Here is a 15028-nt window from a genome sequence, read left to right as displayed (position 1 = left end):
ACTGGGGTACTGAATGAGGAGCGTACAGCGCACATATTTCTTTGATCCATCCAGACACGCATTGTGACGGAACAACAGACGTGCAGCAAAGGTGAAGAGAAACTGCCAGAAGGAGAAACTGGAAGTGACTTTGTAATTCTCAATTCAGCGCCTTAAACTGCTGAGCAAGCAAGCAATAAAGCTTGATAAGCCTGCAAGCTTGGTTAAACCTGCAGTTTGTAATGGTATCGCTGCCGTTTCCCGATTTTGAAGCTTGTGACGCATTAAAACCGGGACACATCGGCCTGGAGTCCCAGCATTCCACAGTCGCCAGCCCACACAGACGGTCAGTTTCCCTCACAACGTGCCCGCTTGTGGTGCTCGGACATCACAATGCGCTCTGCAGGCCTGAGCTTATCGCTCACGACAGCTCTCGAATGCTCTCGAACAGAGCTCCTAAATTGCATTCGGCAGCAATCAAACTACTGGCAGGAGACACGGCACAGGCAGTTAGGCACATACACTGAGATGTGTAATGCACGTTGGCATACGGTCCACTTGGGGGTGCTCCTGGGGGGTCCCCCCACCAGCACACCTACACCCCATTCCCCCTGAAAGACACAGGAAGGAGTGGAGGCAGCAGAACAGGGGCCAAGAGAAGCACTCATCAAATGCAAGTAAGAGAGGCGAACTGTCGAACACACCTCTCCATTTCTTTTGGCAGGATAGAAGCTACAGCAGCCAAGAGCATAGGGATTGGGTACTGTGATGACCAGCTGATAGCTAGAGGCAGCTTCAGAGAGCTTTTGACAGCTTCATGCACAAAATGTTGCACACTTTCATTAGGATCAGCAGGACAGTGCACAATACCTGCCATGCTTTCTGTATCTGAGGACCAGGAAGTCAAAGAGGGGAGATAATCCTATATAATTTAGCATCATTAGCATGATAAGAAAGATGCTAATAACTCACTGAAGTCACAGTGAAGGAGGCAAAACAGCGAGGGTAATTTCAGCTTAACGCTATGGTGCTTTGTCCTTAACTTTGAGTAACAATTTAAGCAGGTCTAAGCATTCTGACGCATACACTTAAAAGTTCCTTGTGATTAAGAAAATAAAGAAAAAAAAAAACATTGTGTAATAACAGTAAGTAGGTAAAAGAATGTAAAACTTTGTTGCACAAAGCTAAGGACAAAACACCCCAGTGGCTACACTGAACGCCCCAGGGTTCATTTGAGTTTAATGATATTGTCAGCAACCTGCAGCAAAATGGCTTTGCTCTTTCAGCCAGGAGCAGCTCTCCGAATTTCTGCCCCAGACAGGTCACATATAAGAGCTCTACTGCTATGAGTCAGAGCCCACAACACAGAGGGAGAGGCCAGAATCAACATTATTTCCCCTTCCTCCAATAAACCGCCAGTGATGACCTGATGGCTGACTCTGTCCTATGTGATCATGAGCTCTTCTGCAGAATGAAAAGACCGAATTCCTTTAAAAAAAAAAAACAACTTGCTTTTTTAAGTGTCCTGTAAGCTTTCGTATAAACAGTTTTACCTCTTTTGGCTGTTAACGCTGTTGAAGTGTTCATGATACAAGCAAAAGCAAGAATCGAGCAGGTGTTTTTTCAGGGACGGTGGCTACATTCGCCTTCTTGCTATGGTGGGAACCAGACTGAGAGAACAGCTCCAATTTCCAGGGCTTCCTGCCAGAATAGGAGTTTAAAATGTGCATTCTCCCCTCTGTCTTAGTGTGGCTGCATTCAAATAGCAGATTATTAGCAGTTTTGCTTTCTCACTGTGACTGACATCATCTCAGAGCTGCCTCAGCTCCAGTCACATGATCAGCACTTGCGTGTTGTTCACTGTTCTCAGGCATCAGGGCATCATATTCATCAATCACACTATATGAAACTATAAATTATAGATAAATATAAATTAGAAATTGCATTGTAAGGAATGTATACATTTTTCAATGGTGTTTGATTAATTCTTCATCAGAGTGCTGTTCAGAGAAAATGTAATGGTTTAGTCTGAAAAGAGCGGGAATTTTAATAGATGGGGCAGTGAGTGGGAGACATTCATACTCCATTTGATAATCTGGCATATTTCTACAGCAACTGTGATCATCAAAAGCCTGCTAAACGACCATACGATACAGTTACTTACACCAAATCCTTCACCTTAACTGTCAGCGGCTGAAAGTCAATGGAGCACCTGATTCATTTTAGAGCTAGAGGAGACAAGTGCTTTTTCTTAAGAAAAAAATGAGAGGAGCTATTAAGTCAACACATTAATTAATGTTCCAATATGCTTAATAGACTGGTGATTAAATGGGACATTTTGAAAATTAAAATGACTTTCACTCACTTAACAGTGATCAGACCAGCTGTATGAAGTCCATTAGTGCGTATTGCTAAACACATTTAGCAGGACAGAATACACCTTTGTACTTAATGGGAGCTGCTTCCAAGGTGATACAAGGAAGCGGACAACCAGAACAGGTAATGCCTGTAATACCTGTAATACATATATTTTGTAAAGCGTAAGGAAAACCATTACACTGATAAACTGAATGGAATCGTTCTTGGTTGCTGTTAGCCTTGTTAGTTCGTTAGCCTTGACGATCAGAGCATGATGATTGGACAGTGTGAAGTGTTTACACGAGAGAGAGAGAGAGAGAGAGAGAGGGATACGCAGGCCGCACCACCCACACGCCGCTGGCGGATGAAAGACAGAAACTCCCTCCGCAGCCCGAGTCAAGCGAGAACACGCCACCGTTCGCTCTGAATGCAGGGAAGTGCACGGCACATTAAGTCAGGAATAAATAAGTTTAATTGCGGAGTCACCCCAGCGCTCTGCCCTCTCCGAGAGAGAAGACAAGATTAAACCCTCACTGCCTAATGAGCCGCCTCTGAACTTGGGTTTGGTTTTACTTTTATTGGACTCAGAATCACAGAATAATGAGCAACGGGGGGTGGGGGACGGGGGTGGGGGGGGGCAGTTCTTGGACGGGGACCGCACACAAGGCTGTTGTCCAGGATTGTTAATTCAGGGTGACTAAGGATGTACCTTTCCAAGGAATTCAGCCAGTCTGAGGAAATACCTGTCCAAGGAATTGAGCCATAATGATATTGTACTTTTCCTAAGAATTCAGCCCACCACAGGAACAACCTGTCCCAGGAATTCAGCCCACCACAGGACCTACCTGTCCTAGGAATTCGGGCAGCCCTAGCACCTGTCCCGTGAAGACACCAACGCAGATGAAGATGGAGTTGAACTGGCCGATGGAGCCGCGGATCTCTCGGGGGGAGATCTCCCCCAGGTACATGGGCAGGGCGCTGAGTGCAATGCCTGGTGGGAGAGCCAACAGACGAACACATACACACACAAAAAAACACAACACACAAAAACCAGGTCAGTGAATGCGTGTCCAAGGCGAACTAGCCTCTTCCTATTCCGATATACAAGTGATGTTTCTGACCTGCTCCTCTTAATGAGCAACAGAGTCATAACTCTATTTAACGATGGAGACTACCCTCTTCTCCCAGCTCGTAATTAACGATGGGAGCTACCCTGCTCTAACACCTCTGCTAATGAGGGGGAAGCCCCATCTGGACTCATCGATGCACAGAATACACAACGCACAGCAGATAACTCCACACAGGGGTCGTGAACCTTTACAGAAAGCAGAATCAAGCCCATCTGAGTGCTACGGAAACCAAAGCCTCGTTCAGACCAGCTGGGTTCGGTTAGGCCTGAATGTGCACCACAGGTAGGGTTGTTATATGCAGTGGTTTGCAGGACTGAACAGAACTACAGAGCAGCATGCATCACTTGCATTGCCCAGTTTCATAAGCATGTTGTTATTACTATTCTATAAAGCATGTGTAAAACAGAGCAGTGGCTTGTGAGGGCTGGTGGAGTAGCACAGAACATACTATGAGTAAAATAAAGCTGCAAGTGAAAACATTTTGTATATCACTATGTTTATGGCATCACAAAGCACAATACTTACAACTACCTTAATGCTCAATGCAGACCATCAACTTATTTGTGTAGAAAATGTTTCAACACTTTACAGGGTATCTGGGTATTTCATCTCTGGCGTACGTCCACGTTGATGGGAGAAAATTCCCTCCAGTGAAAAGAATATTCAGTTTGCAGAATACAAACCTAAATACAGCTTGAACTGTGAAAACAGACTTTTACCCACCAATTAACTACTCAGAGCCACCATTGAAGGGAAAAATGGCCTGACAGCATTCATTCACAAAAGAACAATGTTTACAAGAGTCAAATTGACCTGACTGAGGCCTCCACTTGTGATGTAACTGAACTGAAATTTATGATGATGAACCTCTTGTGTGTTTAAAGTATACATTTTTCTTCATATAAATGCATGTTTGCCCGCTTTTCTCCTTTAGTTAAGCCAACAGTTGTCTACGTGCTCCGCACCCATGAATGCTCATCAAGCAATAATTAAAGGCTGTTAAATGTTACCTGACTCGTTTTTCCAGTGCCCTTACTAAAGCAATTTGCAAGGGGTGAATGATGTCCACTTTAGAAAAATTACAGGAATAAATATTACTAATGTAATGATGTACTGAAACATGAATAATTAATGGAACTGGGCTAGAGAACTTGTATCTCTCTCCCCTACACACACACCCCCGCATCACTCACTAGTCTACAGCAAGTGAGGTGGAATTAATAGAAAATAGCTATAACCTTAAATATAACAAAATCTCATATACTATTTGGATTCACTGCATTAACTGCCTTTGAGCCTTTTTCTCTATGCAGGACAAAAACTTCAACAATACATGCGCACTGTGAGAGTATCTAAGCTGTGGAGCAGGCAGAAGCGACCCCCAAACAGCAGGCATCGCTGCAGGGAGGGTGTCCCTTTCAAGCGCCCTGCTCCGGCTTTCCGGGCCGAGAGCTTCTCTCAGTCTGTGCCTCACCATTCACAACATCTCTCAGCCTACACAGATACAAACGCTTTCACCGCCAGGCCACTGCTAAAGTCACCTCCTGCACAGACAAAGACCCCTGAGCTCACTCATGCAAGAGAGAGCAGCATTAAAATAATAAGCGGGACAAGGTTAGCGTTTGTCTCGTTACTTATGTGTGAAATTGACATGGATTTGTTGCCTAGGTACAGACTGTACACTGTGTCCTTTAGACGACTTTCCTGCAGCCCAGTGTAGGGAAAATTATTTTATATGAGAGGCAGATCAGACTATTGCATTATTTGCTACATTTAAAATATATTATGTTATTCATTTTTTACTGCTGGATATTATTAAAGCAATTAAGATTAAGTACCTTGCTTAAGGGCACAGTTTCAGTTAGCCTCTTGGGATTGAGCCTGCAACCTTGTGGATCCAAGTAGAATTCCCCAACCCTCCCTCAAATCCTCCCCTCAAATCAAAACCTCTCCAAATTACCCAGAATTCTGCAGTGCACGTCAGGGAAGCGGAATTCGGTGGAAAGCGACGAGGCAGTTTATCCTTTTTTAAATTTTTTTCTCCTTTCTCTTCTTAATACAATCAGACAGGTAATTTCATACTCATTCATTCACTTCCCAAAAGATCAGTTGTTCCAACAGAAGGCTAAGCCTCTTCTGTGTGGAAGGGCTCAGGATATCACTGCCCTGCTGGAAGTGAAGGCTGGGAGATTTCAACGTAGCAAAAAGGCATAGATCCAGGTTACAGCTGGAATTGCACTCATTAGGCAGCTATCAGTGCTACCTGCAACAGAGCCGCAAATTCAACCCAGCAAGCTCCCCCTGAAGACCTCCTCAGCGTTACCCTTTTCCAAGTGGCACAATGACATGGTTTATCTGCTTTTTTTTTTTGTAAAGAAACCAAAAAAATCTATTTAGTAGCAGAAACATACCTAATGTTGCTATGCTGAAAACACACACAACATCACCATGTGGCCTGACCTGCCACATTCATAGTGCATTTAGTGTTTAGTAAATAGTAATAAGTGATCATGTGGATGATGCTCTTATCTGGAGCAACTTGCAAGGCCATGATGGCAAGACACAAGTGTACAAGGCAACACAAACAATTTAGTATTCCATTACATGCATTAATTTCATGTAAGTAAAAAAGCTTAAGTAAAAAACGCTTGTAACTCATTACTAGAAGCTGTTAATATCAGTGGAAAATATATGACATTATTAATTATAATTATTTATTAATTAGATGTTTTACCTAAAAATATCTAGCCATGTATGTATGAATTTATAGCTGGCTGGCTCCCTAACCATCACTTATAATCGGTTCTGGGAGTTAAACAGACTCCATATCGTAACTGGGCCTAGTCACATGACTGGGGTGTGGACAGCCCACCGATGTCACCACACTAAGAGCCCGTCATACTGGGCCGGTGAGTTTTCCCACGGGGTCAGAGGTCATTGTGTGCCCAGAGGCAAAGCAATGGGACAGCTGTGGTGGCCACGTAAGTGTCACATTCCGACAGTGTGGAACTGCTCAGGGGGACAGGAGGAGGGGGTGTGGCCAGCTTTCCAACCACACCGGGTTTAGGGAAAGTGACATGCACCACCCACCAGGGAAGGGGGATACATAAAAAGTGACAAAATCACCCCCCCCAATTCAGGGAGGGAGAAGAAACAAACAAAAAAAAAAAATTGAGTGCGAATTCTCAAAATGAAGCTAACTTCTTTCTGGATGCATTCACTTTGATTTGGGAAAGGCAGTTCTGTGTTTGTGTTTTTTTTTCTCCATTTATTCCAGCTTCCAGCCCTTGGCTCTGACTTACAGGGCTTCCAAACCAATTTCCGATGGGTTTAAAAAAAAAACTTTTATTCCATTAAGGTCCATGGGGTTTCCACACCGGATTAGCGGTCACCGTGTGACTTTGTGAGTGCTGTGTGATAGCCAGGCCTGCTTCAGCTCAGTTCCCTTAGTAACAGCTACTATAATCGTACACTAATAATCAAAAGTAAAAAAAAAAAAACCCTGAAGGTTTTTTTGTAATGGTACATATCACTGCAGCTTTTGCCAGGTACATGACAAAATTGCACTTTCTGCCAGAGAAAACTCAAAAAAAAAAAAAAAAAATTTGAAAAGATTTCACTGTAATTTCGCTGTTGGGGAAGAGGGGGGTTTTACAGTCATAACTCAAAAGCTCTGCCAAACTCTCGATATGAATTACACCCAAGATATCTCAAGGGCAGCAGATGTGAAACTTGCTGTCATCATGTCAAAAGCAGTGTACTATTATAGATGATGGAGACAGGGAAGAGGTCAAAGGTTAAATTAACACACTGAAACATATTCACTGGAGAACGGTAAGAGGACAAAGGTCAAAGTCAAACACAGGGACATATTCACCACACCTCAGTGATATTCTCACACCAACCCTGACATTTTTCATAGACCCAAGCATTGAATTGTATGTGACCTCCTCTGAATTGGAACAATCACATTTCTTCTGTGATTGTTCAATAAAGACAAGGCGGTTTGGGTCAGAGACATCCACTGTAGACCCAAGGTGACATTAAGCATCACTTTTTTATCCAGACACAGGGGAAAGAATACCATTCCCAACAAAAAGGGGCAAACTATTGAAAATGTTTATTTGTTTTTGAGTAGGCCCAGTCCACGTTTCAGCAGAGAAGTATTTTCACACAGATAGGATTTAGAAGCTATGAATTTATAAAAGTTTATATGTGTGGGAAAGCTAGAGATGCCATTTATTTTGACTCGGAAAACAGAATGCACCTTCATGGACAATTGAATTGCCTGCACAAGTGTTTTTATTTGTTTGGAGGGAAGGTCATCCAGAACTTTTTCCTATTCTATAATCATCCTGCTTCCAATTTAAATTACATTACTGAAATATAAGCTGCTTTAAAAAAATAACCATTTACCATAACTACCATAACATGTAAGCGTTGTCATTGTGGAACATTATCTTTTTATCTTTTTTTTCATGAATGGGACAGTTAAACCAATTTTCTGTCAAAACAGCACTTTTTTGGGCAGTGCAATAACCTCGACCTACACTTAATAAAAAATACTTGAGCATATTTAGATGTGATCCAGGGCAACTGGCAAAATACATGATAGGACACACCAAGCATTTTAAAATCAGCCACACAAACATTTCATCTATGTACTATGCATTTAACTTTCAAAAACAGCACTTATGGCCAGGAATTTACAATGTTTTTGTCTATCTTGATTGAGGGTTTGGATGACCCTGCAGAGAGGGCGCTCACCAGAGTCTACCCCGATCAGGAATCGCCCCACGACCAGCATCTCAAAGGACCCTGCCCTCTCACCCAGAGCCATCAGTAAGGCGGCGATCACTGCAAAGGCGTTGTTCAGGAGCAAGGTGCCCTTCCTACAATCACAGCAGAGAGACAACGAGAGTGAGAGAGTGCAGGACGGACGGAGAAAGAGTACAAGATGGAGAGGTGAAGAGAGAGAGAGGAATGGAAGGAAGAGAGAGGGTTGGAGGAACAGAGGGGGACGGAAAGAGTGATGAGAACAGACGAAGAAGAAGGGCAGAGGGAATAAGAGAGAGGGAATATTGTGGCAATGGGACTGTTAAAATGCACTTCAAAGTATGACTTCTCTTCCTCACAGCCGCGACTGCGTGTGAAGGTTTTGGAACACTTCACCACTGAGTCAAGTGTAATAAGCAAAACATTTAAACAGTTCTATTGAAGAAAAATCCTTTCCATTCTCTTTCCATCCTTCCTCCCCTTCAAGGACACTTAAAATGAATGAAATCTTAAAGACAAAATGCGCATTCATCTCAAAAACAGAATGAAATATTCTTTCTGAGCATGCATGTGTCCCCATGAGTGAGTGCGCATAGGTGCGTGCAGCAAGTGTTTATACGTGTGTGTGCATGCTTCCGTGTGTGCATAGTGTGTACTGCACTGTGTGTGTTTGTCAAAACAAGCTGGAAAGGCAGGCCTGTCAGATCCATTATACACAGCTTGTTCTTCTTGAAGATAAATGAATACTGCAGAAAGCGATGTTCAATCTGCTTGTGTCAAACAGTGGTCGACAGTGCCATTTTTCCCATTGCAAGCGCTGAGTGGGGAGTTACTGCTGAGCTTAATGAATTGAATAAGAGAGCTCATTATTAGTCATTGATTTCAGTCTGTCAGCCTGTTTCACACAATGCTCCAGCAGCCATGGCAGAAGACGCAGAGATGGTTTGTATTTTTTTTTTTTTTTTTTTAACTTTGCACACATGAATGATTCCATCAAATTCAATCATGAAAAAAAAACACTAGAGTAAAAGGAAAGTTTGACTTTTTTTGTAGTGAGGCAGCCCCATTTCTCCTGTCCACCTCTGCAGGGCACTGATTCTTATGTGCTTCCGTATTTATTTATTTATTTTACAATCCCAGGGCCAAAACTTGCCCTTCAATTTAAAGAGTTACCTGAAATGGATTTTTGCCGCCATCCTTCACCCTCCTCCCCGCAGGTGATCCACCCTGAATACACAAGCGTCCAGAGGGTGTCTGAGGCTACCATTTCAGGTAACCCTTTAACATCTGACTGATTGAAAAACCCTCCATTTGGATGGGCAGTCACTACAGTTGGCTTAAATGTAATCTAAATAACCTGTCTGTCAAGCATAAAATGCTCAAACATAATCATACAGTTTTACATTGACACATCATCCTAAAGGGATGATTTCTGTAAAACAGTAGGGCTTAAAGGATGCAGAATTTTAATTGTAACAAAAAGTAATGATAGGGGAGGGGGGCTTCATGAATCTGTCACTATCACTGACTTGTTGAACCAATCAAGACTTTTCCTGTCCATTGCAAATAAACAAATAAAAGTACAAAAACAATTCTGCTAGGTTCAAATCAGTGTGTAGGGATGTGTTCTGATGCCCGGCTTTATATCTGCTGATGGGGGACCTCAGAGGAGCAGCTGCAGTTCACTGAGCTGAAGGACCAGCGTGTTTTCTTAACCCCGCACAGCTGCACAGACTCCATCTTACACAGCCAGAACTCAGAAAACGATGTTCACATCATCCAAGCCATGCTGTTTAGCAGGTCAGAGTTTGGAGCTAAAATTTCAAAGGGCTTTTTAGAAAAAGAATGCTTTCAGGCCACCTGCCAATATCAGGTCAAGGCATTGATGAGTTTCCATCTCTCTCCTGTGTGGACTGGAGCCGACTTAACTTGTAACCAGGTCAAGAACTGGGCAAACTCGAGGAGGGTCATGAAAAACAAGGTAGAGAGAGCAACAGAGCGAGGGATGGAAAAAAGAAGACAGGATGGAGACAGAGAGTGAGGGCTTTAAAAGAACAGAGAAAAGAATGTAGAGGGAGAAGGAGAAGGATGGAAAGGTAGAGAGAGGGAAAAAGAGGGTGGCAATATGGTGAAGTGATAGGACCGTTACAGGCACTTCAAAGTTTCAGTTTTCCCCCTTCCTCACACATGCAACTGTGTGTAAAAGTTTGGAGAACTCCATCGCTCTCTCAAGTCTAATCAATAAAGCATTTTAACAATTTTATTGGAGATAATCCCTCGCTATGATCCTAATCCTCCAAAGACCCTTTAAGACTGGGGAAAAAAACATTCTTGTCAAAAATAGAAATAAAATATTCTCTTTTTGGGTATGTGTGTGCCTGTGTATATGTGTGAGAGAGTGAGTGAGTGAATAATGTAGTCCTAACAAGAACTGGGCTTGTAGTGAAGAGTCTCCAGAATCTTCTCCCTGTTGTGCCACTCCCGTTATCCTTGTGCACGAATCTGAAAAGCTTCAGTCCAGCTTGAAGGGCTAGAGGTACAGTGAGAAAGGGAGTTTTGTTTTATGTAAATATTTCTGAAAACAAAGTAAGATGTAATAATTATAAAAAACTCTGCTTTTTCAATTGGGGCTCTTTGATCCGATGGTCACGGTACAACGACATTTGAAGTGTTGTTTTTTGCTCTTTTATGATCTTTAGTAGATTTCCCTCTCATCTTAATTTTTTTGAAGTTACATCTGAACTGTACATAATTCATGTGAATGGCACATCACTCGTATGGACTGTACTACTTGTATGGACATAGCTAGCGTTTCATGTACGCACCGTCTGCTGAAGTCTAAGCACTGGTATTCCCCTGTAGCACCAACAGAATTGAAGCAATAGCTCATTAAATAGATCCCTAAACAAGTTAAGGAAAGATACGTGCCCATTTCATTGACTTTTAAAAGGCGTTTGATACGATTTGGCACAAAGGACTGCTCCTTAAACTCGTTTAAAGCGGTGTACATCGATGTACCGAGAAAACAAATGTGGCAATAATCGTGGCAAAGAGGGAATAAGGTTTTTTTTTTTTTTTTAACACAGGTGTGGAGTGAGTCAGCCTGAGAGAAACACTATATTACATTTATATAAACCAATCGGGCACAACAGCACGACAGCCCCTGGACTCACTCCACAAAATAAAGAAATGAAAGTTCTCCTGTATGCTGATGACCTGTCTCCGCTGTCACCCACAGACCAGGAGCTGCAGCAGAGCCACAGATCAATATAAATCTGCTGCAACGACTGGGCGCTGATGATACATTTAGGGAATAATGATTTTCCAGAAAAAAAAAAAAGCTAGATGTCAGGGAAGCAGGTAGCACTTCACACTGTGGGGAACAATACTTGAACACACTACCACATACACCAGGGTCTGACCATCAGTGCATCAGGGTGGTTAGATATGGCCATAAATGCATTAAGTGAAAAAACATACAGGTCCTACCTTACAGAGGATGCTCCACAAATTAACCCCCCCTCCCCCCATTAAAATTTGGCAAACTCTCTTTGAAAACATTATCAAACTAATTCTCCTGTATGGGAGTGAAGCATGGGGCCCATTATCAAATCCTAACTACAAAACATGGAAGAAAAACCCAGTCGAAAATCTCACCTAGAATTCCATAAAAACATCCTTCATATACATATCAACTCCCCCAAGCATGCTTGCAGGGCTGAAGGCTTTTAAATTCTCATCCATTACCATTACTCTTCATTTTCTGTCACTCATTTTCAATGTCATTTGTTATGCAAATGCTTTACCAACACAGAAGTTCTCCATCATGCCAATAAAGGTCATATGAATTTGAATTTGGTATGGAGAGCTGGAGGGAAGGAGGGAGAGAGGGAGAGAGAGAGGAATGTTGAGAGGGAGGGATAGAGAGGACAGGGATGGAGAGAGTGAGAGAGAGAGGGATGTAGAGAGGGAGAGCTAGAGAGAGAGAGAGAAAGAGAGAGAGAGTGAGAGAGAGGGTGAGAGGGAGAGGAGGAGGGAGAGAGTGAGAGTGTCACCTTGAGTTCATTATTAAATGAACACCGACAGCGTATGCCATGTGAAATTTGGTGCGGATACACGCGCTGAAAGAGGTGGAGGGAGACCGAAGCCGTGGTCCAGCATAGTAACGCGCAGCTGCGGAGCACGACCTCGCCAACACAACATGCTCCTTCCGAAATTACATTCGGAGGAGGAAATGAACCAGGAGCCTCTGATTAAGAAGTTCAGATTACTGTTGCCGGCACAGCAAAAAACAAAACAGGGGTGAAGACAGAGTGCCACGTTTGTCCTTGAGAGTGGTGTAGAGAAGGGACCCCATTTTTCGCTCAGAGATAATTAAAATCCCGGGAAAGAAGGGAGGTGGGGAAGGAGGGGGCGGTCAGATCATGGCGCAAAATAGATGAACTTGCCCAGAATTTGTTGGGAATGCATTAATAACACCCAGACCCTGTGGCCTGTAATTTAAAGCTCCTGAAGGATACTGCTTCTCATTCCCACCTTAAGCGGGGAGGCGGAGGAAGAGGGAGACTCGCACTCCTGAGCCTGGCCCCTGCTAAGAGCATATAATCACCTGCAAAACCAAGCCACACAAAGGTAAACACTTCAGGTTGGTCCCCCTGTAGCCAGATCCATCAAAGCTGGTTGCTGGTTGAATTCCTGCAATTCTCAGTAAACTGTGGTACTGTAATATGTTGTGTAACTCACTTTAAGGAGCTACCACTATTACACCTGACTGGGGCACAGCTGTGACCCTTGACCTTTCCTACACCATACTGACTATGAAAGTGCTGTAGGGATTCTGCCCTACCAGCTGTTCCACAACAAAGAGTTCACCACTGATGTGTTTTCAGTGGTGGGGGGCAATCTTTTGCAACATCCTCTGCTGTCAAAAACATGTTCCATAACAGTTACATAACAGGAAGAAATATGCCAACTTAACATATATTGTTAAGGCAAATATTTATATAAAAATCTTTCAGCTTTTAAGATCTGAGCCATTTTCTGAGTATACTTATATGTGTCAGACATGTATGCAGGAAAGTACTGAGCTCTGACAGCATGATGTAACCCTGTGTAATTCTCACATCAGTGGAAATTGTGTTCCCCACATAAGCAAAACCACACCTACCTGTTCTGAAGAACCAGTCGAAGTGTCAGACACGTCTCGCTAGGCTAATATTAGAAGTGGAATGGTGAGAATATCACAGCTCCCACCGCAAAGCTGTGTTCTCACGCTGTCAGATCACTTATCAAAGTTAATCCCTACACCTTTTTCAGGGCCCATTAAAAACAATTAAAAACTACACGCACAGACCTCAAACCGCTCAAGTTACCACAGTGCATGGGGAGTTCAGGACTCAAGTTTCATTACTCAGAACAATCTACGAGGACTGCAAGGCGAATCCACTTTCAACACTCCGCTTCGACAAAGCGCATTAACGAGGAGAGTTTGTTCTACTGTGCAATTATCAGCAGCAACATCCCCGCCGGCCAGGGGAGCTTTTCTCGAAGAAATCAACAGCGCGGGAAGTGAACCTTTCACTCTGAGCTCTGAGGAGCTGTTAACATGTACAAGGTTTCCATTCACTTTCAAGCGTTTCAGCATTTATGCACACTGAGGGACTGCACTGCTGCTTAGAGATCAATGGTCATGCTCACTTTTAGATGGTGGAGGTGTAAAGTTAGCAAAAAAAAAAAAACTGTCAAATAAAGGAACAGGTGGCTGAAAATTAAAAAATGATGCCAAAATGACAATTATATCGATCATGACATGATTATGCTTCTCTTGACAAACGGACTGAAAAAAAAAAAGGATTAAAAAACGTGTGTACCAGTTGCCATACACTGGTACATACACATACAATGATCTCTCCACAAACCAAAACACAGCCGTTAGACTGATGCTCTCTGCTGTGAAACCAGGAAGGCTGTGTCATCTGCAGCAACAAGCAAAGAGACATTTTTAACTGCAGTGAATGAAGTAACCGAACAGAGCGTATGGATCTGTGCTGCTGGGAGGGAGACTGCTTCCCACGGGTTGCGTTTCCCTCTGCCTTACTGTCGGCCACGCTCACATTTGCTCCCATGAGCAGGAAGAGCAGAAGAGATTCCCTCCGCGCAGAGATGGCAGGAGGTCGCAAAGCATGAAACTCCATTTCCTGTATAATGGACGCTTCGTGTAATGTGGTTTTTAAAGATCTGGCTCATGAAGGCAGGCTGGGGGGGGGGGGGTGCAAGGGGGGGGAGCGGAGGGGGCGGGGAACATTGGGCGGGTGGGGGGTGGGGGGTAATGGGTACATTGTCGGATTTCGAAATATTTCGCCGGAGCTGATCCATCACCATCTCTGGTGTGTCTCTAATTAGCAGCAAACAGATGCCTCTGCTGGTCACTGGCAATTAAGGGAATTTGTCAGGGACCCCCGGTTATGTGAAAGTGATAATATTCCACAAACAGCCTCTCCCTCAAGGCCTGTGGGTGATGAATAGAGTGATGCCATGGAAGAGACACAGGAGGCCAGAGGTGCCATCCATTACACATTTTTTTTCTCCATGTGCATTTAGGACACGTTCCAAAGTTATAAAAGCCGAAAGCGAAACACCAAAGAGGCAGCTCCAAAGCGGCTGAAGCCATGGAAGAATTTAGAACCAATTCATTAAAGCCAGTTTTGTAAAGCAGGTTATTGTGCAGTGTGAACAAACACCTTCAGGTCCATAGCATACGTTCTGTAGCACAGCTAACAGTACAT

The 15028-nt window shown here is 43.4% G+C and overlaps 1 protein-coding gene across 3 annotated transcripts in view; it reads right to left on the bottom strand.

Annotated features, from left to right (window-relative positions):
* Window positions 1-15028, bottom strand: part of slc2a9l2 (solute carrier family 2 member 9, like 2) — a 141224-nt gene that overhangs the window by 96748 nt on the left and 29448 nt on the right. For all 3 annotated transcript variants that reach the window (XM_036551263.1, XM_036551262.1, XM_036551264.1), the window contains exons 5-6: window positions 8235-8359; window positions 3183-3328 (exon numbers count right to left, since the gene is read on the bottom strand). In XM_036551263.1, coding sequence (XP_036407156.1) covers window positions 3183-3328; window positions 8235-8359 — 271 coding nt within the window. The remainder of the gene's footprint in view (window positions 1-3182; window positions 3329-8234; window positions 8360-15028) is intronic.

Source organism: Megalops cyprinoides, chromosome 18, assembly GCF_013368585.1.
Source record: "Megalops cyprinoides isolate fMegCyp1 chromosome 18, fMegCyp1.pri, whole genome shotgun sequence".
Lineage (NCBI taxonomy): Eukaryota > Metazoa > Chordata > Actinopteri > Elopiformes > Megalopidae > Megalops > Megalops cyprinoides.
This window is presented reverse-complemented; position numbering and strand designations above follow the sequence as displayed.